The 25,313-nt window shown below is 36.3% G+C and overlaps 1 protein-coding gene across 2 annotated transcripts in view; it reads right to left on the bottom strand.

Moving 5' to 3' along the window:
* Positions 1 to 25,313, bottom strand: part of VPS13D (vacuolar protein sorting 13 homolog D) — a 105,211-nt gene that overhangs the window by 48,806 nt on the left and 31,092 nt on the right. Inside the window, exons 30-56 of one of the 2 annotated variants that reach the window (XM_009810019.2) lie at positions 24,735 to 25,000; positions 24,420 to 24,553; positions 23,339 to 23,494; positions 22,523 to 22,748; positions 21,598 to 21,672; positions 20,706 to 20,912; positions 20,131 to 20,220; positions 18,994 to 19,134; positions 17,643 to 17,765; positions 16,941 to 17,015; positions 14,386 to 14,491; positions 13,902 to 14,054; positions 13,149 to 13,284; positions 12,073 to 12,120; positions 11,151 to 11,301; positions 10,299 to 10,509; positions 8,909 to 9,156; positions 8,041 to 8,232; positions 7,310 to 7,436; positions 6,232 to 6,374; positions 5,252 to 5,382; positions 4,828 to 5,003; positions 4,576 to 4,699; positions 3,586 to 3,821; positions 2,718 to 2,826; positions 1,924 to 2,084; positions 1,460 to 1,568 (exon numbers count right to left, since the gene is read on the bottom strand). In XM_009810019.2, coding sequence (XP_009808321.2) covers positions 1,460 to 1,568; positions 1,924 to 2,084; positions 2,718 to 2,826; positions 3,586 to 3,821; positions 4,576 to 4,699; positions 4,828 to 5,003; positions 5,252 to 5,382; positions 6,232 to 6,374; positions 7,310 to 7,436; positions 8,041 to 8,232; positions 8,909 to 9,156; positions 10,299 to 10,509; positions 11,151 to 11,301; positions 12,073 to 12,120; positions 13,149 to 13,284; positions 13,902 to 14,054; positions 14,386 to 14,491; positions 16,941 to 17,015; positions 17,643 to 17,765; positions 18,994 to 19,134; positions 20,131 to 20,220; positions 20,706 to 20,912; positions 21,598 to 21,672; positions 22,523 to 22,748; positions 23,339 to 23,494; positions 24,420 to 24,553; positions 24,735 to 25,000 — 4,054 coding nt within the window. The remainder of the gene's footprint in view (positions 1 to 1,459; positions 1,569 to 1,923; positions 2,085 to 2,717; positions 2,827 to 3,585; positions 3,822 to 4,575; positions 4,700 to 4,827; positions 5,004 to 5,251; positions 5,383 to 6,231; positions 6,375 to 7,309; positions 7,437 to 8,040; positions 8,233 to 8,908; positions 9,157 to 10,298; positions 10,510 to 11,150; positions 11,302 to 12,072; positions 12,121 to 13,148; positions 13,285 to 13,901; positions 14,055 to 14,385; positions 14,492 to 16,940; positions 17,016 to 17,642; positions 17,766 to 18,993; positions 19,135 to 20,130; positions 20,221 to 20,705; positions 20,913 to 21,597; positions 21,673 to 22,522; positions 22,749 to 23,338; positions 23,495 to 24,419; positions 24,554 to 24,734; positions 25,001 to 25,313) is intronic. The other variant, XM_059830074.1, reaches the window with a different exon arrangement.

Consider the following 25,313-nt stretch of genomic DNA (forward strand, 5'->3'; position numbering starts at 1 on the left):
GGTTGCTTCAAACTGACAAGTAGTAACTTACTAAGCTACAGTAATTTGATCACAAAGCGATCAATGCAACATCATGGGACTAAGGAAAATATTTTTCTCTAGATCTGTTTTTTGGTATTAGAATTGAAACATAGCATCAAAGGTGGCAAAGGAACACTGTATTACTGCTGTCCTTACTGTATCTATTCTGGATGCTGGAACCTTCTTTTATGGCTACTACATTCCTTTAAAATTATTCAGAACAGAACTACAAATACAGTCCTAAAAGGTTATTGTGAAGCCCAAGGAGTATTTTCCATGCTTTTTCTTCTTTGCTTACATCACAACAAGCATCGGAAACTTCAAAATTGGTTTCTGCAGCATATTTTTAGTTTCACAGAGGACACATACTGTCCTGCTATTACAGAGTGAGCAAAATGGCCAAGATGCTGGTTTTCTGCCATTGCTGTTCTTTTTCAAAATGAAGAAATATCCAAAGCATATGTTTGGGGAAAAACCCAACAAACTACAAGGAATTTAGAAACAAGAAAAGAAAGGAAAGGGGGGAAAAAAAAAGATATCTCCAATAGAACGTGATGGTTTCCTATTTGCAGGATATTATCATTCTGTACCTTACACATCCATTCCAGATTCATTGTGCGCATAGAAGACCCACTTTCATCACAGAGCTAACATATTCACTAAGAAGGTACTTTTCCACTGAACTGAGGTTGACTTCCATTCACATAGCTGGCACATTTTATTTTTCACAATAAAACGTTAGAAATATCATTATTTATTACAAACACACTTTGCTATTTCAACAATATGCAGGATAACTTATTCAAATTTGTTTGTAAGCAATGGATAAATATGGTTGAAACATTTAAAAAAAAAAGGGCATAAAAATTCTTTTGACATTTAGTTCTAGAATTTGTGAAAGCAATCCCTGTTTCTTTGCCTACAAAATCTAGTATCAGCAGCAGAATTATCAAATAGTTTGCAAGTGTTAGCTGTCTGCAAGTCAGAGTTTCCTGGAACACAAAGAAAGAGCAAACATTTCAAAGTGCTTTTAAAACTCTTATTACTAAAATGTTAGAACAATGATTCTGAGAAGTGCTGGTTATACACAAATCTTGACTGTCATCGGTGGTACTAAGTGACACGATTTGCAGCATTTTCACATTTGGTATGTGTGAGAATATTGAGAATATTTATCACTATACTGTTCATTTTGAACAATGATGTACTATTAATTTTCTGATTATTTACTTTCAAATTAGTAGTTTAATTATTTGAAATTGATACCAATACTCAAACACAAATTTAAACGACACAAGCTGTTTGCGCAAGTCTGGTTTCATCTGTATTTTGAACTTTGGCCTCAAAGCTTTTAGTTCACTTCAACACTAAGCCCAAATGACTCTGTCATCTATATCAGCAACAGTCAAAACAAGTTCAACGTATAATCAGTACTGACCTGGACAACAAGTCCATGAATACCGCAGGTCAACTTTCCATCACGAAAACTCCACGTCTGGGTAGTACTGCGCCGTCGATCAGGCTTTCTCAACATCAGGGGCTCGTACCTGCAGCAAAAGCACGCCACCCAATACTTAGAGGATGATTCCAACTTCTGTTTCGCTCTTGAGATGTGTTAATGGCAAACACTTACTCTAATTTTGTTCAAGCTCATTTTCCTAATCTCACTTCTGAAGCGCTCTTTTAACAATCTGCTGCTGAAAATACATTTTCCATGCTTTTAAAAACATTTCCAAGTCACAAAAGCGATCATGAGATCCATTCACAAACAGATAAAATCTAGCTCTTCCACGTGCCTTCAGAATAATTTCTTTCCTTATTCAGAGAATATCATGTTAAGTATGCTTTCAAAGACATGGTTAGAATCTACACCAGTTTCCTGAGAAATTGTATGTGCAATACCTGTTATCTGTGACAGCTGCCAGACCTGCAATATCTAAAATCATACAAGAGTCCACAGACCGAGGAGAAGGTTTATGGGGGTTATGAGGAACTGAAGAACCTTCATGGCAAAGCATTCCTGTGCCCGTCATTCTCCAAAGCTGGGATCGTTTTCCTGGCTCCTGTTGCATAAAAATTCAACATTTAAATGAACACAGTGGTACGGAGCAAGTATCTCTGTTCTGTTCTGCTATCAGATGCTTTAAATTATAGTTATTGGAATGACTTGTATAACTTCAGAGGCCTGAATTAGAAACTAGTTTGTATAAAAACTTCTAATTCAACTCTGATATTCAAGGAATATGCATCCTATGTTAGCACTGTTAGATGCAGAGCTGTATTTACAAGCTATTTTTAATCTCAGCAATATTTAAATAGTTTCTATTTCTTAAGAGCTCCAGAAATAGAAGTCTTAGCTTACAATGCAACCAAAAAAGAAGCATGCCCTACCTTGTAACTTCATTAGAACCTCCAACATACAGTTACCGCACCTGGTTGTCTTAGAGGCATTTACATCCTCCTTTACTACTTTTATTCCAATTCCCTTTTCTGTCACCCTCACAAAAGTCTTATATGGAAGCACCACCATAATTCAAGCAACCTGAGAACTACAATAACCTGTCGCTTTCAGTTGAGTCTGTCTCCACCCTTTAGAAGTTGCCACGAAAAAGCTTTATTTTTTCATTCTCCCAGCACATAATTTTACTTCAGCACCTAGCAGCAGCATTTTAATAAAATCAAATGTGTCCTGGTACCTTCTTTTTCAGTACAACTCGTTGAGTCTTTGGAGAAACATCAAGGACAAGCTCTGCGTATGCAGTATCCTTATTCGAAGCAACTGGTCTTACACCTGGCTCCTGTAAACTACAACACCAAGAAAACATCATCACAGTATTCAGAGTAGCTGCTTCCCCTGTAGACTGAATTAGATCCGTACCAAAATCCAGTCGAGGAAGCTTACGATTCCAATATAGCCAATCAGACAAAAATTTATATTGGCTTTTTTTCGTCTTGTTATTTTTGGAATTACCAGTGTAAGTTGTCAATTTGAGTATTCTTAAAAGGGGCTTTGATTTCTCACTGCGACTAGGAACTTCAGACGTAAGATGAATTCCAAAGAAAATTTTCTACCTTATATTGAGAAAAGCAACAAAGCATGTCTCAACCTCCTGTAGCTGTTTTCAATAGCATACAAACTAGTGCAAGTTTAAAATTCACAGGCATGTCATAAATAGCTATGTCCTGTACTCAAGTGTTCTTAATCCACCAAATGAAATTAAGCCCCGAGACATGACCCTAAACATCCCTGCTCTACTAAGAGCAGACAGTGGGGTCACAGCAGATGCCATATGCTAAATCTTTCTCACTATGTGACAAAATAAACAACAGCAAGCTGCACCTATAAAGCTAAGTTACCACAACGAAACAAGGTCGGATACACAGCTTACCGACTGCCAGACTCAACTTCTGAATTTTGGCATTTCTTCTGTTAGCGTAAGGCTGAAAAAAGTTTAGCTGCATTTGAAAAACTTTCAAATGGCAACCATTAAGAGAGTATTAACATAAAGCCTAAAGAACACCATGAACATTCAAAACATATTCATCTAATATATAAAGAATTACCCTGAGAAAGTGTGTGTAGCAGCAATATAAATGAAGTTTTCATAGTAAAGCTGCTTGCTATCTTGGAGGTCATTCATGCTACAGACTATTTCTGAGGATCCTGCCCCTTTAACTGTCAGCATTATAAAAGGTGGTAGAACAGGTTCATCCCATGCATAATCCAGAGAGGTCATGGGCTTCACTTCAGTGTATAGTCTTGGCTCCGCAACACCGTGCTGGTTAAAAACAATTGGGACCTGTAACAGATATGAAAGAGGATTTAGTTTCACACAGAAATTGTTAATCAGAGATTTTTTGCTATCATTCGTTCATTTTTCAGGAGTTGATCACTGAAACATGTTCAGCGCACTTCTTCCCACCCCAACGGTTTCGTATGCATTTTCTTCCATTCAAGCTTCAATTAAAGATGGTCTCAAAGGGATGAGAAATGTCATCTTTGCTTTTATCTGTCAACCGTGGTTCAAAATGTCTTTAGTCCCATGGTAGCATCTCAAACCCTCCTGATCAAGATTAGGAGACTTGCCCAGTTTTATTTAACATGTCAGTACCAAAATCCAGAACGAGAATCAATAACTATTAAGAGCTCTATCTCCTGCTCCGATCACAAGGCAGTCAGTAAGTTTCTGTAAAATACGCACAGTAAATTCTTTGGTTTATACAATCACTGACATGGAAGCCCAAAGACAGAGAGAAAGGAAGTGGCAGCAGTAGCCTAGCACAATTTTCTCATCAGTAATAATGCTCTTCCTTGTAAGACTTTTAATGCACTCATGAAAGCCACATGTTAGCACTGTTATTTGAACAAGATGAAGTAGTTCAGTACTACCAATTTTTACTAAAACTTCAGAAAATTACAATTATACACAAATACATCTTGCTACATACACTTTCATTTTGTTTCATTACACAAGCCAGTCAGCTCCCTCTTCTAACAAATATAAAGGAGCAGCTACTACTTTTCAAAAAAAGGTTTTTTTTTTGCTCTTTTACCTTGGAAAAATTGTCTATGCGGAAAGGTGGCGGTAACTGATCTGTGTCACTGAACGCAATGCGGTATGTGGCTCCTTGAAGAGTAATTTCTACTCTTAAGAAGTAACATTTTCCCACGGTGTCCCTGAACAAGAACAAACAAGTGCAAGAGAGGTAGGCTTCTGATCTGCATTAGCCGCAGCCATAATTGTTAAACAGCTGCTTCTACCAAAAATGGAAGCACGCTACAGAAGACTTATATATAATAACTACCTCATGTTAATATGGAACGAGTTATTTTTGTTGACCTCAAAGCCCCCAGACCAAATGCAGTTTGGGACATCCATTAGTCTCACACATAACAGTTGATCATAATCGTTACGTGGCCAGTGGAACACAACGCTGGAACCAGGAAGTGTGGAGATATAGCCATCAGGATTGGATGTGCCCTAGTAACAGAAATTGGTAAACACATATCCTATAAGTATTAAAAACCACAGTATTAATCTATGTACCTCTCAAATATGAACACAGCAATTATTCTGTTAGGTGGATGCAGGTATTAGAATAACGAGAAAGATCCTCGTAATCAGTCAACAATACTTTCAAGTGTAATGTTTGTGTTCTTTTTGGTTAGAAGACGCTGTGACTAACTACAGGTATTGTAGTAACAAGTAACAAAAAGGAAGCAGCTTACCCGACCTCTGGCAAATTCCCGCTGAACAAAGGCAAGCTTGTAGGTTGATTTATTATCTAATAGGTAACGGGGCGCAAATGTTACCATGCATGTATCAATATAACGGCCTCTGCCTTTCTTAACATCAATACCTAGTAATAAAAACAAGTCAAAAATAAAGCTATTATTTACAAGAGAAAACAAGACATCTGCCACAATATATTTCACATAACAAGAATTCTTTTTCTTGGGTTCCTGAGATGCGCTGTTTCTGCCATATCACTGCCATATTTTGAAACACTATTTTAAACAGTAAACATAATGCTGTATGTTACCCTCTGTTTCTCAAGTACAATTTAGAGATCGTAAGCATTGAAGATTAAAAAAACCTATTCCCAATCACAAGTAAATCAATGCAAGTAATTATTCCACTTTTAAACATCTGAAAAATTCCTCAAAAATGACTGTGGAGTAACTTCCAAACTCATTTAATTGAAAACTAAAAGCTTCCGAGGAAATTGTATGTTACGTACACTAGGAGCACAAGGAAGACAGAAGCTGCACTCCCCCACATCAGCCTCCAGAGGCACCACAAAGCAAAAAACACAGAAGTAGCACATGGCTGAACAGTTACAGTACATAGACACTCAAAATAATCAAAGACAGTAATGTCGTGGGATTTCAAATGTACTTAGAAGTAACATACAGGGGGAATAAAGACACAGAAACAGAAAGAACAGTTTGTAAATGCAGTTTTGCATTTACAGTGCATGAAATGTAAAAATAAAAATAACTGAAAACTTAGTTTTAAGCTAATGAAATTAAAAATAAAGATGTAAAAATACTTCAAATACTGGGTTTTGTTCAATAATTTTCTCTGGACCCTTAAAAACCTTTAACAACATATGTTTCCCTGCTGTAATTGTTCTGTTTCTGGTGTCACTGACATCACGTCTTACCAAGTTCTACAGTATTTCTCAACTGTTCCTATCAACACATACCAATGTTATAAATGAGACCTGGCCGGTTTCCGTGTTGGATCACTTTAAGGGCTCTGACACCACTACCACCATCCAGGGAGAAACCCTGGCACCAGCCAGGCATACCTTCAGGATGGATTCCTTTTCCAACCCGCATTGTACAACTAAGGGTAAGAAGAAAACATAAAGATTTACTCATTTAAATGGAGGATCAGATATCAACACGATACTGATGATCAAACACATACACAGATACAAAAAGAACACCTGTGTTTTAATATAAAAGCATAAGAAGCCACGATAAATCTCTTCTTGAGTAATTCATTTTGCATTTCTCCCATAAGCTCTTTTAACATATTAATCGTGATTCAGTGACCATTTCTGGTAAAAGGCTTGGTAATTTTCAGACTGATTAACCAGACTGATTAACGACACAAAATTTGAGTGTCTTTTTTCTTTGAAAGAAAAAATAAAAAAAAATTGGAAAAAACTTTTGTGATAAATTTGAGCAAAAATCCCAGAACGTTTCAGATAAATTTACTTTAAATCATAGTCTTATTTCTTACTTTCATGGAAAAAGCAAGTTCTCTCCTTGATGCCCATTGAAGTAGCTGAAAAGTTTCCTTTCCAAAATCCTGCCATTTCCTTTTACATCAGAATCACAATAGCACTGCTGCATGTGGACTTCCTACTATGTGACTGCTACTACTTCCCTATTAACATTCAGAGTTTACGATTAGGGGTTTGGAGTGGTTTTTCTTGGTGGTAATGAAGTAATTTATACAACCCACTAAGTCTCTTCAAAAAGGTTTTTGATTTTCTTACAAAAGAAGCATGAGTTCAACACATGCAAAAGAAAACCAAAGCAGCCTGCAGACACAACAGAATTAGCCAACCAAGAAGTTTTCAGTAGGAAACATCTAAAGATCCAGTATGCTTACTTTAGTATTTAGAAACTTAACAACTTAACAGGTCATCTTAATAGGGAAAGACTTTTCCTACGTGATATTCATACTAATATCAGCACCCTATCCTCTGCGAATTACTTTCATACTTTGTAAGGTTCCTCCTTGTCTGCTCTTCTTGTGGTATTACTTACAAGTTTGGCTGTTCTTTATCAGCATAACAGAACAGAAGTGGGCTGAGGCTTCTAGCAAGCTCGTGCTCTTCAAACTGACCTGCAGCATCTGTTTTTGCATTATCTTGTCTGAAGATAAGTGGTAATCCTTTAAGTAAACACAAAAAATGAAGTGTCATACTACACTTTGCTTTTGCACAAATTAAAATGAGAATGGTAAAAGCTACTCCAAATTGAGGAACAACCTAAAATATTTCTGTTGTAGTATTAGCCGTTAGTCTGCACACATTCTCCCTCTCATTCTCCGTCTAACCTGCTTAACAGCTAGAACTATTAACAGCTGTGAGCCATGGAGTCTGGTCCATGCAGAAAACGAGTTCTTATAGCTCTGAAAGTGCCAATGGATGTTGACATAGAGTAACTGCAATTTAGACCTGTTGCTTTCTCAAGGCATTTCAGTCTCTGAAAATGACAATTTTAACAGTGATCTAATCTATGTTGATTTATTTAGAGGTACAGTAGCTCGTGTCTGAAAATCCGCAATATAGCAACTAAAATGTCTTAGCTACCTCCTGTAACATTCATCAAACAATAGCTGCTGGCACTGTAAAAAAAATAATTCCTGCAACTTTAAATCCTCTTAAGTGGTGTTTAAAAGCACTATTTGGCTAGAAAGCAAATCAAAACGCTGCATGAAATCTTTATTTCCCAGTTCATTATTACAGCTATGAAAGAAAATACTGTAAACTTACCTGTTTTGTTGATTAGCCAATATGGTGCTGAAATTAATATTTTTAGAGAACCTTCAGCACGACATACAATCCTTATGGTCAAATTTAGCAGTCGTTTGTTCACATCATACAATCGCATCCGCACCATGTAGTTTTGTGTCCCAGGAGGAATCAACAGCTCTTTGCAGATCGGGAAGTTTTCTAGCAATACCCCTAGGAAAACAAAACAAAACAAAACAAAACGTCACTTACACAGAAGCATTAGTTTCTGACAAGCATACAGGTTGGTGTTTCATATGGCTTGATCTTTCTGAATATTTCATATAGATTACCCAGATTAACTTTTAAATCTGCCCAGTATAGTAACCTCTGACCTCATGAAGAAATGCCTCAATTTAAGTCGCAAGCAGCAAAAATTAAGTTCTGTCAAGAACGCTGCTTAGGGCTAATTACTGCCTTAGGCATCAGGAGTCCAGCCAGTGCTGAGTAATTCCATACGTACTCTCAACACCAACTTTTTCTGTCAGAAAGAAAACAGCAAACCCACCCAAAACGTTGGGAACTTGTTTGATTTATTCCCTTCTTTATCACTGTTCTCTCCAGTTTCCACTGTTTCCACTCTCAGGAAAATGAGAAAAGAGTCGAATAAGGAACAGATCAAGACAGCTGACAGATTTGGGGGAATGATGGCAATATTAGTATTTTTTTTGGATGCGTGCACTTGGCTATTAACTATAAGAAACCCTGCAACCCAATGAAATGATCATATAAATGTTTTCAATTTTTTAATTTTTCCATTCTTGCACCATAGTTCCTTGTACAAGAAACAGTTATATTGAGGTACTCCTCTAGGGAGGATCAGAAAGTGGTATCTGAAAAAGAACCTTACCAAGCTCAATGTTCTGAGATGTATCAGCTGTGTGCAATGCTGCCTCTTTGCCAGGTTTCAACGTCCCATTAATTGGCATTCCTTTAACATAGAACTCGAGTTCACAAGGTAGCAAGTTACAGATTACCACCGTTGGCAAGAGATAAATAGTATGCCCAGGCTGCCTGAAAATCTGTTTAGCGCTGTCAGAAAATATGTTGGAAGGCATATAATCCGGATAATTTTCTTTCTTTATAGCCACACAAAACCTGAGAAGGCAGATGTATATGAGAAGAAGTCAATGAACTCAACAGAATAATTGAACCCTGTCTTTGTGTATTGCACTAAATCCCACAACATGCTGTAACTTCAGGACTGATAGCAAAACCAGCATTTAGAATTGTTCTCCACATAAGCACTTTATAGAGTTTGATTATAAGGTATTTTGTATTTATGCCTAACATTAAGACAACAGGAGTTTCCTGATTTTAAGCAACGAATTTCATCACTCAAAAAACCTCATCTGTTCAGAGACCTAACAGAAAATTGCTTTTACAGATTACCAACTTTAACATCAATTTCCATAAACTCACAGAAACATGTTATCAACTGATACGAAAAAGAGGTTTTAACTATTAAAGTAAACTATAATCATGTTCTTAACATAAATGCTGAACGTGTCCTTCTTCCCAGTAGATACATCCTTGCTTTGGCCACCTAATACTTTGGTTTTTCATTAGTTAAGGTATAAAATGAAGGTTCATTTAACTCAATTTTTAAGTAATTTGTTAATTTTCCTCCCTGTGATACGTTCAAAAACAGCATATTAAGAAATGAACTATGGAACTGACACACAGCAGTAACTATATAGTATGCAAAGGTAATTTCCTGAAACAACTTCCATAATACCTATTCTAGTATTTCCTAAATTGAGAGCATCCCTAAATCCATCGTGTCAGGTAACTACAAAATTCCATTAAGTTCTCACTATGCAGTGACATTTTTGGGCTTAGAACAGAGTACAGGATATTCAGGACAAGAATGAATATTTGCAAACGCACTATGGCAAACCACTCATTATTCTCAGTGAGACAGATGAGGTAATTTAACTAAGTCCACATTCTATTTTCTAACCTTTTCTTTTTTACGATAAATATTAACAGTGCGCTTACTTTGTATTCTCAGACATTTGCTAACAGGCACTGTCAAAGGGGCTTCAAGGAGCCCTGCAGAAATACAGCAGTTATGCTTCAGCGCTTTCCCATTCTTCAAGAGACCAAACAAAACATCCCACTAAGCTGCAGAAGCTTTTATCTCTAAGTATTTTCTTTCCTGTTAGTTACTGTCACAGTATTTCATTTATCAGAAGAAGGTAACACAGCCTACAGAGAAATAATTAGGTCTTAATTACCTGAAAAATCGGCTATTTTCAGACTCCATTGAATGACACTCTCGCTTGCTGCTACATACTTCTGCAGTCTTCTGAACATTAGTCCAATGAATTGGAGCCTTACAGAAAAATACTCCCATTCCTTTCGGCCTGGCTTGCAAACGCCAAGATGTAAGATGTAATGGAATAGCAAAGGAATCTCCTGGCATAACTGCTGGAAGAACTACAGGTTCTGCAACCAGAGAAGAAAATACACATATGAAAACAGGCCCCTCTACTGAAAAGCATAAAATTTTCAAATAGCAAGTCTCAAATTTTTGAAGCAACGTTTCATTTTAACATAAAACACTAGCTACTTTATGTATGTTTCAAACACCAACCCGTTGTTTTAAGCCCTATTAACAATCTGGCAGCAGTCAAATTTAGGTGTGTAAATCTGAAACTGGAAACAGACTAAAAACTTGCTGGAATTCAAATTCTTTTTCCTTGGAGGCTTTAGTGGAAATGTTTATTTCAAAAAGACCTCATTCATTACATTTGGGGTACATTACCAGTGTATCACTACATTTCTAGATTGCACCTTTGCATGCCAACACCTGAAACCTTTTAGACTACTGCTAGAATATAAAACATGCCAAATACAGAAGTAAGATTCGGTCTTTACAGAATCTCAGCTTCCCACATTTACCTGAACAACAAGGAAAAACTCTGCTGGGTTCTCTAGCTTATCCTGCTGATCACTTTCTTCTTAAGATTAGCCATTTCCCCTCCAGGGAGGTCTACTTTGTCATTAACCATTCAAGGCAGTGGTGAATCTTCCTGGGGAGGAAGCTGAAGATTGCCCATAGTACGGAAGGAATATTTAACACTTACTGTCAGGAGCAGAAGGACTATCTAGTCTTAGCTCCATTGGTGTTTCCAGCTTGTTCTTCACAATCAAGGCTGAGCGCACTGTTATAACTTTTCGAGCACTACCTTCCATGGTAACTTCAAATACCACACGAACTGGAGGCAATGAAGAAAACTGGAAGATATTTAAAAGCATTAAAAAGCTCAGGTAATGATTGTACCTAGAAGAGGGACACCTCAATTTTGAAGCAGTAACTACTGGAGTAAAAACTTGCCAACTGAGTCCAACCACATGCAACCCCTAAGGTATATATAGTTTCATAATAATGATTTATAATCCTGCACCTCCTCCTCAAAACACAGTAAAATTAACTACGAAAAAGCAATTCTAAATACTACTACTAACTCCATTATCTTTTTCAAAACAATGCAAGTTCAAATAAAAGCAGCGCAGATCCTGAAAGAACACTTTATACACTATCTCACTATTACATTATTTTATAAATTCATGGAGTTTGAATTCCAAGCCTCATATAATTAACAGTCACTCATCATTCCTATCTGTCAAAACTAAAAAATAAGGTGGAGCTTTCTTAAACTATTTCTACTTTATTCACTCTTAGCTGCCCTTCTACTGTGGGGTTTTATCTCCTACATTACACAAAGTCATTGCCGCTTCAGTCCTGAAAACCACATTTTATATGGGCTCACATGCTGGAATTCACATACTGGAATATAAGACCCATTCTTCAAACAACCATTTACATGGGTGAGGAATGGTAAGTTATGTTAAATACTTGTTCTGATTTGAAAGTTCGTTTTGTTTGCTTGACCTTTTGTCTCCTTTCTATTGAAAAGGTTCTAGAAGGATGGAAAACCCAGTTCACTTGTAGAATTATGGTAGTCTTATTTAAGTAGCTCTCAAAAAATGAAAATATATACTCACATAGACTTGTGGATGTATTATATTTGTTCTACTTATTAGGCTTCCAAGCTGGGAGAAAAATAAACAAGAAAGTTAAAATTGTTCAACTTTTAAGATATTACTCTCAGCTGTAATACAGAGCATTACTACAGAAGAATAAACTAACTACTTTCATCACTTTGTGCTTCTGATCTTCAATACAGCTTGGAAAACGTGTCAGAACTGTATTAGCAAAACCTGTTTGTAATACCGCTTTCAAAAGAAATGAAGTTGAAGGAAGAAGTTTTGTTGGAAAAAAAAAAAAAGAAAAAAGATACAGAAGATGTTCCTGAACAGCAATTCTCATTAATTTGCATCCTTTTCCTTCAAGAATCAAGATATAGGGAGAGAGATGATGTTTTTTATGCTTCTATACGAAAACATTAGAAACAATTCAAGTAAGAGACTACCGGCTCTTGTCAGTAGTATCATGAAATTAAATTCTAATCCTGTTTTATATCAAAAAGATCTCAACTTTCAATTTCTCCAGTGCTCAATAATTTTCAGTAGCTAGTCTCAAAACTTAACTAGTTTCAAAATCCACAAGATCATTTTTATTATTAAGCCTCAACCACCAAGTGCCAGCCTGCTTATTGTTACAATTGCATTTTTCCTTCATGACTAGTATATTTTGTCTAAGCAGCCACATATTTCAACAATCTCTAGGCTTACAGGAAATTGCCAGGGTTGTTTATTTTAAGTAAATTAAACATATGAAAAGCATTCCTGCAATAGAACAAATAAAAGTAGCTGCTGAAATACTGTGCTGATTTAAAGCTCAACCTCCATGAGTCCATGACACAGTCACTAATGTATTAGTTCTGTCATTGGAAGCTCTGACTGCTAAGCACAGACTAACTGCTGACTACTCTGTTTGTGTTTTTGTTATGCATAAAACTGTCAGTTAGGAACCCAGCATCTCCAAACTCTCCCAATCCAAGCTAACTGGAAAGAAGACAATCAGACAACAGCAGCTGCTTTAAGATCAAAATCTTGGAGACATCATTACCCTCAAATTACGTATTCTATTAAAACTAACACTCCAAATTAGAACTTACAGTAGAAGAGGATGAGTTCTTATCTGGTGCAGCATATCGGAAAAATGTTCCAACTTTGTCTACAGATACTGGACTGACTTCTTCCCAGCCATTCACTCTCACTTGCAACTGATGAATTCTTAGATCATGTGTGTGCCTACCAGGTTAGACCAAGTTAAATTACTATTAAGCATTATTATACGCTGTAAATGCCAAACAGTTCAAACCAAGAACATCCTCTGGATTCTGAATAAAGAATCTCACTGAAGCGTTTTTTAAAAAAAAAAGTCTCAAGAGTTTTTCTATTTCATGGATAAAGACAGACCTGATTTTACATTTGTTCAATTGTTCCACCTTCCCTAACGAACATACAGAAGTACAACTATTGTCATATAAGCAAAAATAAAAGCATGCTACTAGTTCTTCTAGTTCTTAACACTGATACGCTTATGCCTAACAACCAATGTCCCCCCAGTCCTTTAGAATAAAGGACATATGATTCGTAATTAAGGCTCCTAAGTCTTTCTAGAAGCTCATAATGATCCAACTCACATCTAGGAATGGCTGCCACCAATAGCAATATATGCTGCTTACTAGACAGCTGATAATCTCACTCTATAAATAAATTTTAAACATTTAAAACCAAAACATTAACAAGAGATTTAAAAAAATATCTACTTTTTATTTAACATCTGCTAGTGTCCTCACAACTATGATCCTATGTGTTCCATATATGAGTATGTCAAAACACATCTCACAGCCTGGTCCCTTCACCTGTGTCTGAGTTTCCCTCTGGCTTCAAATTCAAATGGAATCTCTTCCCCAGTGATAACTTCTTGCCATTCACTGACATTATGGGCATCATCCAGCAATGTCCCGTTTTCCTCAGGAAAAACACCTGGACTCCCACTGTGAGACAGCGCAGCCCTGTGAAGAGAATCACATCATTTTACAAACTGACGAAATGACTACTTCAAGTAACAAGCGCTTTTTAGTCTGCCTCAGTCTACAGAAGTCCTGCAGTAAACACATATACATCATGAATGTATCTGACCGGTTTTCAAATTCTCTTGGGCCTCTTGAAAAAAAAATATCTTTTTTTTTAGTAGTAAAACTATCTCACTTAGAACTAAGAAAGACTGGGAGTTGCCTATGTTTCTCTGCAAGAAAACAAAAGCACTGAAAACAACAGGGTTTGGCTGATGTGTTAGAGAAGCCAAACAAATATTGTTAAAGTGATTCCACAACAGCTTCTTACCGAGTAGGTGTTGTAGTTAGGGTAGCAAACCACAGGGTGCATCCAGTATGATTTCTTAGAGCAAACGGGACAAACGGCTGCCTACGTTTTGGAGTCTTCATTTCAGCTATAAAACAGAATAAAGATTTGTCTAAATGCTTATGAGAGAAGCAGTCATCAGATGCTAATGTAGGATGATACACAATGGCTGGAGAACCACAACCTGCACTAACTAAAGAAAAACAGATCAAAGAAACAGGGTAACAGATTACTAAAAACATTTAAAACTTCAGTAACTATTCTAGAAATAGTACAAAGCAAACAGCAAGTCTTCCCCTATATCAACCCCCCAGGAACTGAGCTTAATCTACATGTTCTTTCATTTCTTCCTATCAAGTCTCATAAAATACTATGCCTCCAGTTATAACTGACATGTAGAAAACCTAGCTAAAAACCCAATCATAATCAGTCACTTTTCAGGTACATCCACATGCTCATATAGTATTAAACACATATTCACTTATAATTAAGATTTACGCTCTATTTAACATGATGAATACCGGATTATCCCGTAGCCTCTTTAAATGGGACTTTTATCCTCAAAGACTGAACAAGTAGAGATATTTTCCTATACAGGATAAAGCCTAGTAAAAACAAGTATGAAAAATAATTTGAATGCAACCAAAGGTAATCTGGCTTTGTTGAAATGCTGGGACAGCAAAACCCCAGAACAAGAAACTTCACCTACCAGGTTTGACTATTTTCAAGTATGCATTACTAACAAGCACACAAGTGTTACTCTCGTCTTCCATACTGCAGTACATCGTATCTGTGAAAATACTTACTGTGTTTGGACAGAAAAAAAACCCTGTCAAATTCCAGTAACTACTTAAAAAGGAAGATAAATGGCTGCTCCCTAAATACATACATCTTTTTATATGAGAGAAGTAGAAAGATGGCACACACAATAAATCAGCTGCTTAAAGAAAAGGTAACACAAATAAAATCTATTCTACAGAATTTATCTGCAGTCACTCCAAAGGCTGACTGATACCAAGCTGAAGTACTCCATGTTCTGAGACCCATTCATCCCACTACAACATGTGTCTAACTAAAAATAACTTAAGCACAGGTTTACAGAGGCAAGAAGGGATAATGCAGGGTGGGTAGGTAAGTTTTTGAAGGAGTTACTGACGATCACATACAACTTTCCTCCAAATCAATGACAATAAAATTCCTATATATCTTCCTTTGTCAGTGGAGACTTAAATCTGACCTCTCTAAAGCTTACAGAGAAAGTTCTTTCCAATTAAATGGCAAGAAGATTAAATTCTTGAAAATTAAATCTCTGATTTTTGCAAACTGCAAATAAAACAATCTTTTTAGTTTTGAGCTTGACTTTATACAATGGTTTGGCTAGCTCAGGTTCTACAAAATTACAGACCAGAAGCCAAATGAACTTTTACTCTGGTATTTAATCTATTGCCAATTTATTTTTTGAGACTTCTAAAAAAGAATTTTTGGGACTATGGCCTGATTTTCAAAAGAAAACATAATGTAAAAGTTGCATTTTGAGACTAGTGCCTGAAAATAAAGACTACCATTACAAGGAGGGTTTTTCATAATTTATTTAGCCATTTAGCTGCAACACCCACTAAAAGCTAAGTAATAAATACTAAGAGGTTTTGTTGTTTGTTTTTTTTCCCCAAAAAAAACTTTCCTGAAAAATACCTCAGAAAAATAAATTGTTCTATCATTTTCTGGTTTGGTTTTTTTTTTTTTTTTTTTTTAACATCTACGAACTGTCTGCAACCACTCAGAGAAAATGTTTCTAAGGGGCAGTCTGAATGGGCCACAGATGTAGATTTATAGAAAGCTTTCTCTCCTCCCATTCAGCAACTCTTCTACAGGGGCAACACATTTATCAAGTGTGCTGTTCTGTCTTCCATAACGTCACAAATCTTAAAAAATAAAAATTAAAAATCTTACTTTAAACTGGATGGTTTTGCCCAAAGACTGTACTGTCAAATATAAAACAAACAAATTAACAGGATATTTATTAGGAATGCCTTACTTCCTAAGGCTTATTGAAAACAGATTGTTCCTTCTGAAGGCATCTTAAAGTTTTAAGTAGCTAAATATACATGCTGAATCAAGCATAAGTATGTATACCGAACATACTGATGGATGTTTTTAGAATATAAAATAAAAAATCCTGTGATTTTATTATGCTATTTTTAATCACAGTATACTGTCTCTCTAGAAAAGGGACACTGAATAGTCAACAACCCATATAACCTTCCTTGAAAAGACAGTCTTCCTATATAGGATTAGTTATACTTCTCCCTTCTTTCCTCAAATGCCCAGAGAGAAACTTAAGAGAAAGACAGGATGAAATACTAAGTTAAGCAACTTAAAAGCAAAGTAGCTGTTATGTTGTCTGGGTTTGGATTTTTGTTTGTTTTACATACAGAGGCCAATCTACCAGCAAGTCACAGATACCACACCGTATTTATTGTACAAGAGCCCTCCAAAGAAGAAAAAACCCCTTTTTGTCTCTCTCTGCTATACAGTACCTCTAGCATAGATTTGATGCTCTAGGTTAGTCAAACTGGCTGTACTCCTAGTTCTAAGGTAGACAAGAGGAAGGCCTGGCAGACAGGAAAGACAAAGTTAGCAGGTAAGAAAAAACACACAAATACAGGTAGACTCTTCCCCATCATGCATCAGGAAAGATACAGACAGTTGGCATCATGCAATCAGTGTATGAGTCTCTACCCATTTGCGTACACCAAGCTGGCATTTGAATTACTAGATTTCTTCCAGAAGTAACACTGAAAAGACCTGCCAGATATCAAGAGTTACTACTTAGAGAATTGTTTCACAAATATAACAGCATTTTTTCCAGAAACTCAGTCATTTAGGTCTTTGGGGGTACAGAAAGATAAACATCACCTCTGAACCGCACACACCCTAAACTCAATACTCTTCATCTTTGACAGGACAGTCACTCATTAACTGAGAAAGTGTGACAAAAAAAAGGAAGCAGAACTAGCAATGCAAAGTTTGCACTCAAAGCTAAGTAGCCAGAAAGGTTTTTGCTTTTAAAGAATTGAACACAATCGCACAGAAAATAGCATTCTTGTCTTATTTGGCCAGTATCTCTAACAACTCATTGTACGCTATGAAGACCAAATACTTATGTTTGTAATATATTAGATAGATGACTGTGTATGTCAGGACTGTTTCAAATAAAGTGTGATTAATGAGTATCATACTCTGCCCAAAACATGGTGCATCCGCTGAAGAACCCATCCAGTCTTCTGAACTGATGACATTCACTTCTTTGTCCTGTTTACAGTAATCTTCCATCCATGACTGTTTGGTACATGTGTATTGTTCTAGAGAAATATAAGCATAGACAGTAAATGTCTCCAAGGTGGCAGCAAAGTAATTGAAAAATATGTTAAATTCATAACACTAAAGTTATTCCACTTTAACGGAAAGTTTTACCTCACTGCTTTTTCTATGAGTCTCTTACATAAGTTAAAGACAAACAACAGCTCACAAAATCACAGCAGTGTCTTCAAAACCAAATGTTTTTATATTCTTAAGATTTTTTCTTTTTAAAACTTTCAGTGGAATTTCATGTTCTTAAGATACTCCTGTAGCAATGTAAGAGCTCTCCCTGAGGAGGCAATTAACCTTAAAAATTCTCATGTTAGAAGCAGTTTCTGGGGTTTTTTTCTTTTTTTTTTTTTTAAGAGGTACATGCACATTCTTGCATAAATATCAAGACACCAACAGAGTCCTCTGGCACAGTATTAATCATAAACTAGCCTTACTACTTGTTATCACTAGTATTAAAAAGCATCATGGGAACTCTTAGGAATCATTGATTTGCGTCTTGTCCTCCCACCTCGGCTCTCTCTTTCTGCCAACCCCACAGGCCTTGCAGGAGAAAGGAATGAATATTCAAGGAACAAGGAAGGCTCTTCTGCTACATTTGCAAGCTCAGCTGTTCACATTTTTTATCATGACCACCAAATTATTCAGTTTTGCATACGGAATAAGCAACAATATTTCTGGGAAATCCACACAATCATAATCTCGCAACACAGAAGCTTACTTGAAGTTTGAGTTAATGATGAACAAAATATTTTGATTTCCTGAGGTGGGAATTGACAGCTCAGGTTTTCAGAGACTGCAGAACTGAAATGAGTAGCTCCCCGCTACGCCTGTCAATGTACTGAAAAATGACGAGCTTATCAAAATATTTTTAAATAGTGTAAAGTATGGAAAGCTTTAGATGAAAGCCTGTTTCTGATTAAAAATAAATTTCAAATAACATACGAATTTGATAGAATTCATATGACCAGAGAAAGAATTCCTACTAACCTCTAAAATATGTAGCTCATGGCTTTACACTTTCACAATATCTGATAAAATACAGGCTGCCTAAATGCACACCTGTGTACAATATCATGTGAAGTATCGAGGGACTCGTGCCAAATCTCCCTTCTCTTCATCTACGGGACACCAGCAGGACCCAATTAGATATGTCTGTCATTTTCAGCACAGTGAAAATTAGACAGTATAGTGATGCTCTCGGGGAATACTCCTACATACCTATGAAGACAGAGGTAATGTTTATGTCCAAACGGTGTTTAGCCTTTACTTCCAGCTTCAGTCGGGAAGGGTGGAGGCGGCTCGAAGCTTGTTGTTGCCAAGAAACTGAACATGGCCATGGCTCAATAAATGGCTCCCAGCCTGAGAACAAACAGAAAACATCACGTGTATTACACATTTGAAGGCCACACTGGAATGATGTTTACATACCTAAGGATTTAATAATGCAACTTTAATGAGATCCTTTACTTTCAATCTGCGCTCAAGATGAACTTGTAAGCCTACAGATTTAATTTACTAGCTAATACAATGTTGTTCCAGCTCCTCCATTTGAACCAGCGTATACTGTATGTAGGGTCTTGCAGAAATATCTTAATTCCGAGGAAAGCATTAGAAGGCAATTACAGCTTCATATTGAAGTTAGCTGGAACTAAGTTCTCTGAAATAGTTTTGGAAATGAATTTCACGCCCTAAGTTGGCCTACTACTCAGTATCACAAAAGACAAAGTTCTAAAGGCTGTTTAAAAAAAAAATCCTATGTATTTTTTTAAAGCAAAAATACTACCTTGTTATTGACAGATAATTCCTGAGGTTGTGGCCACCAATTTTTTAACAGAAAATTTAGTTTCTCATTTCAGAGAAAACACACGACTAGATTATTTCTTTTGTCAGTGGCTGACCTGTATTGAGGCATAACTTGCTTTTTTGTATCTAAAATATAAATTACGATGGTCGTCTTATGTTAATCCATTGTCTTCAGCCTAATTGTCTACCCTCATGTACTTTTCCTTCCTGAATTAAGTAGCAAACTGAATGCAATTAAATACTAAAAAGGAGAAGTGAATACAGAGACAGCTAGTTATGTAACTGTCATGTTCCTGGATAACCTTTTTACGCAATTACATTTGAAAATTTTCATATCAGCAATCTCTCTACTTCCCACATCCCTCCACCTGATATCAAGTTTGGTTATCTTGTTAAGGATCACATGTTCTCACAGACACATGATCACAAAAGTCAACTTTTCACATTCCGTTATATGCATTTCATGTTGGGTGAATTTCGAGCTACTGTAGTAGGCAAGGCTTTTTTCCTAAATTTAAATAAAGAAAACAACAACCCCCCCAAGTATTTCACCTGAAAGCTCACGATTGTAATAATCTCCAGAGAGGGTAAAATGAGCACAGCCTTCAGGGTTGGCTCTCAAATGTTGACGAAAATTCAAACCTGCAAAAAAAGTGAATGTTACACTAACGCAAAATAATCAAGTTTCCTGATTTTGTGAACAGTTTCCTGATTTTGTGAACTGTTAAGTAAGCTACAGAAGGTTTTGTCTTGTATTTTAAATTGAAATGGTACAAAAAGCATAATCATAGTACTCTTCAAATTACACTTATAGACAGCCAAGCTTTACAACACAGAGCCTCCCTAGGGTTCTGCTTAGGACAGATTCCATTTGTTATGTGCTGTATAAAGGGGAAACCAGAATCTTAACCCTACAAAGACTGTAATCTTAAAAACAAAACTTAAAACAAACAAACAAAACTAAAAAACAAAACAAAAGGACCCCAAAACCCCACACAACAACCACCACCACCAAAACACTATCGCTTGAAATTTCACAAGTCCTAAGAAACTGGAGCATGGTGCCAAACATACACAGTAACTGACAGTAATTTTATGCAACTCACTCAGCAAAATAACATACTCACGTGAAAAGGTTAACTCAGCGAGGGGAACGTCACAGTCCATGCAGTCATCAATAAAGCAAATGCATATACTTTCTGCTTTTATCTCCACTCCAGAGATGAACTGAAAAGGCACAATCCCCTGGCTATCTCGACCAGAGGAGGTCAAGGAAGCCAATTTCAAAGGTTCAGCATTCTTAAATAACCAACTTGCTGCTTTTTTCAAGTCACCTTAGATAAAACCAAACAACCAATCAATCATCACCTACTTTCTCAATGAAATGTACTTACTTAAAAAACATATGAAAACAAAGTAATTCCCTCTCTTAAGAAGTACAGCAAGACACAACAGTACCTTGAATGTGCTCTATCTAATAACATAAATATGAGAAGATTATAAATACATTGGTATTTTCTCAGAATAAGAAATGCGTTTTGAAGTTTGCAACCCAAGTGGCAACATAATTTAAATCTATATTGATACTATCAATGCCTATTGACAGTGCTAAAGAAAAAGAATCACTTGTGTTAAAGCTTCATCTTCTTTTCAAGTATTGCATGTAGAAGTAGGTAAAATACATGATTCAAAAAGGGAGAGATGAAAACACTTGCTCTAAAGGGAAAGAGATGGATAATAGCAAGGAAAAAAAAAACCAACACGCCCCTCAACAAAAATACACTCAAACACCCCACACATGACATCCCAAAACGCAAGAAGAATCTTTGGGGGGTGGGTTCTACACAGTAGTTGAAGAGAAAAATGAGAATGCTTAAAATTATATGCCAACACAGAGCCAAAGTAAAGAAGGAAATACTGCCTGTGCATCAGCTACCTTACAGTCTGAAAGTTTTTACTTAATTGGAAGTTCAGTAATATGAACAAACTGCAAGGCCAACTGAGAATATTTGAGGTTACCTTGGCAGATCAAAAGAGCTTTACGACAGTCTTCCATACTGAATCCCAACTCCTGGAGGCGAGCCAGCTGTACCTCTGTAATTGAACAGTTAACCAATCACAAATCCTTGACAGTTAGTTACTTGTTTTCATTTCTAAAATTAAGATATGTCTGTATGAAAAATGGGGTTTTGTTTGTTTAAGATTGTAACTGTAGAAAAAGCATAGGATTCGGCATTGCTTTTACAGAACAAACCCGAACCCTCGATCCATAATGTTCACATTCTAGAATATATCGGCTATTTTTATTTTCCTACAGGAAGCCAAAACACTCCATGAATTTCAGTTGGGACTAAATTTTTTTTTTTTAAACCAACCCTTCATTCAGAACACAGTTATTTACTTTGAACTCCCCACATGGCTCTCAAGTGCAGTAGCAGAGAAGGAAGCCTATTACACTAGTGCGTATTTCCTCATTATTGTCAGGCAGTGGTTCTGACCATGCAAAATTTTTAATTTATAAAAAGCAATGTCACCAGAACACAAGATTGCTAGACATGAAGAGATAACTGGTAATTACAATGCCTTCCATTTCACTACCAGTGTAATGAGTTTGAAGGGGTGGCCCCTCTCCCCCTTTAGAAGTTTGCTACCTAAGAAGTACTCCATCACGATGATTTACAATGACAAGCGATGCTAAATAAAACTTACTATAAACCAGCCCACTGTCATAGTTACTATAAGTAGCAAAAACAAACAAACAAAAAGTCTACCTTTTTTTTTTTTTATAGTATCATCAGTATAATGCTATCCTCTCAAATCAATGAAGGGTTTTACACAATGAAGATATCAACATCTTTTGTGTTTAGCATATAATCTAGCTTCACACTGCAGAAACCTCCTTTAGATATAAAAAATGGCTACACTCCAATGGTTCAAAACGCACCAAGAACTGGATCCAACACGCGTTTGGGTATCTCTCTGTTTTCATGTGTCAAAGAGGAAGTCTCATTCACCGGTGCTAAACTAGAAGGATGAGCAGTATTTTCAGCAATCGATACAGTTGAGTCAGGCATAGCTGCACTAGTCTGTTGAGGAATTGACTTTGCAATTGCCAAGAACAGCTGAACATCATTGTATGACAGTCTGATATCCAGTGCTTGCAACTGAATCTAAATGAAAAATTAAAAAATAAGATTCAGTTACCCTTTTCAACATATTTTTCTTCACACTTTGGATATTAACAAAGCTTTTCCCAAAGGAAGACAATATTTCATATTAAAATCTGATGACCACACTGTTTTAAAGCTCCAGTAATAAAATTACCAAACTTACTATTATTTACTAACAGCCAAAAGCATTAAAAGCATATATCAGGAAAAAAAATATTTTCCTTTGGTATAACAGTGAAAAGAAGTCTCTGAATAGACTTTCCCTCTAATAAACACTAACAATGAGATACAGAAAATAAACCTTTTTCTTTCAGTTATTAGTGACTATCTGTCTACATTATCAGCCCACTTTTTTCCCCCCCACTATTAATCGCTATAATCTATCCCAGAAATAACTCCTTTGTTACCACTAAGAGCACTTTCTGCATGCTGGTTTCTTTGCCTTTTCCACTTCAGGAAAAATTTATCTCATTCTTTTCTTATACATTTTTAAACTATTCTGTTAAATCCTTGGGCATAAAAAAATCTGTGCAAGATCATGATCTAGTATTCTCTCTTGCATATAGTTTTATTCAGGCTTTTAATATTACCTCTAGAATAGGAGGAAAATCCTCACTATTGAAAGCATCCAACAGTCCTGAACCACTTGGGTAGGAAGCATTCCCAACAAGCTCCATCTGAATTTGTACTGGATCAATAATTGACAGTGCGGTCTCGTGCTCATTTCCTAACCGGCATGAAAAAACCTAAAAATTAAAAATGGTTTTAAAAAAATTAGGAACCGAGAGAACAGGCCTGGCAAGAACCTCAAAATCAAAGACTGACTCTCTGTCACAAAACACGAACTACAGCCAAACTGTTCTCTACAGACAATTCCTTTGTAAATGTTAAGACAGCAGAGATTCCAAAATTTTTCCAGACAATTTATTCCAGTGCCCAACTATGCTGTAAGTTCAGGAAAAGAGATTCTGATATGCAACCAAATATCCCCTTTACTGCTATGCTTAACTCCACTACTCCTCCCATCACAGACACAGAAAACGCTTTGTACTTTGGTCTATAATAACCATTTAGGATTTACCACATCTCTGTGCAGCCTCTTCTTCTGAGCAAGTTCTTTTAAACTTTCCCAATATATTACGTAGCCCTCAATTCTGAGTGTTCTTGTTGCCCTCCTCTTAATTGTTCGGAGCTTCTTCAGCTCTGTTTCCCCAAGACTGGCCACAGCACTCCAGCTGTGATGCAAGGATCACTTTGCATACTCAAAATTCCTACTTGCAAAAGATCCCTACTTGCATATTCCAATGGTGTGATATTGCTTGTTCACCTTAAGTCAGTTACAATTACAGCTTGCAGGCCCTTTGCTGACCACATGGGCTTCTGTCTACCCAGTCACTCCTCAGCTTTCAATTAATTTGCCAGTTTATGGCTGGAAGCTACATTAGTAACTAGCAATATTTTGAGATTATAGTCAAGTGTCTCAATGTCTTAACAGAAACAATATAAAACCATTCTTAAAACTGCTGTAGAATTAGAGCATTTGATGAGGAACTAACAGACTTCAAAAATAATCTGTGGACTACTCCTGTTGTATATATATTTAAAGCAAAGTATCTTCACAAGCGCCTCTAATTGTAGATGTTTTACAAAAGCAAATTTATTTCTTCTTACCTCAATGCCAAACAAACTACCAGAGAAAGGACGATCTAACAACTTGGGCTTGTATGTGAGAACAGTAGTCCCCTTCAAAATAATTGCATTGGTATCGAAACAAGACATGTCTTCAACGACCACAAATTCAGTTCCTTAACAAAACAAAATGACAAATAATAAACAAGGCAATTGGAAATACCGTTAAGGTATTTTAAGTATTTGTAGCAGGTTTCTCGATTTTCCGTCCTTTAAAGGACCTTTTTTTTCCACTAGGCACAACATGGCTTTTATCAGAAAAGCTCCTAAAAAAGCACAAGAGAAGAAAACATTTACCTGTCACATTAACCTTAACTTCCAGTTGTTTTTCTGTAGACACACGTAGCGATGAACGTTTTGTAACTACTCCACTTTTCACTGTTTTTGGAACTACAGTTGTTTCACTGCTGTAAGTGCGTTGCCGGGAAGAAGGGTGATTTTCCCGCTGTTTGGTATCTCCAGGAGTATATAAAAAGTCATGAACAAGTAACAACCAGTCAAATATTAGAAATACACGAAGATTGTTCAGAACAACTGTGAAACTGGAGGAATCCTTAGTAGACCTTTTAAGAAGAGAGAAGCATACAGATGAACTTTACAACTTGCATATATTTAAAATGATGCCGAAAACGACCAGCAACTAGCAAGTAAAAACTATATGTAACTTTATAGGGATACGCTTAGTTTACAGAGTGTCTGGCCTTATAAAATACATATATATATATATATGGAAACAGATTGAAATTCATCAAGTTGCTGTACCCACAGAAACCCAACATATCTTAACTGCATGAATTCTAAGCTGTAATGATACAAAAGATGAATTGAAAAACTCTATGTAACAAGAAATTAACTTATAAAAACTCCTTTAATACA

The sequence above is a fragment of the Gavia stellata genome, chromosome 27, assembly GCF_030936135.1.
Source record: "Gavia stellata isolate bGavSte3 chromosome 27, bGavSte3.hap2, whole genome shotgun sequence".
In the NCBI taxonomy this organism is placed as follows: Eukaryota; Metazoa; Chordata; class Aves; order Gaviiformes; family Gaviidae; genus Gavia; species Gavia stellata.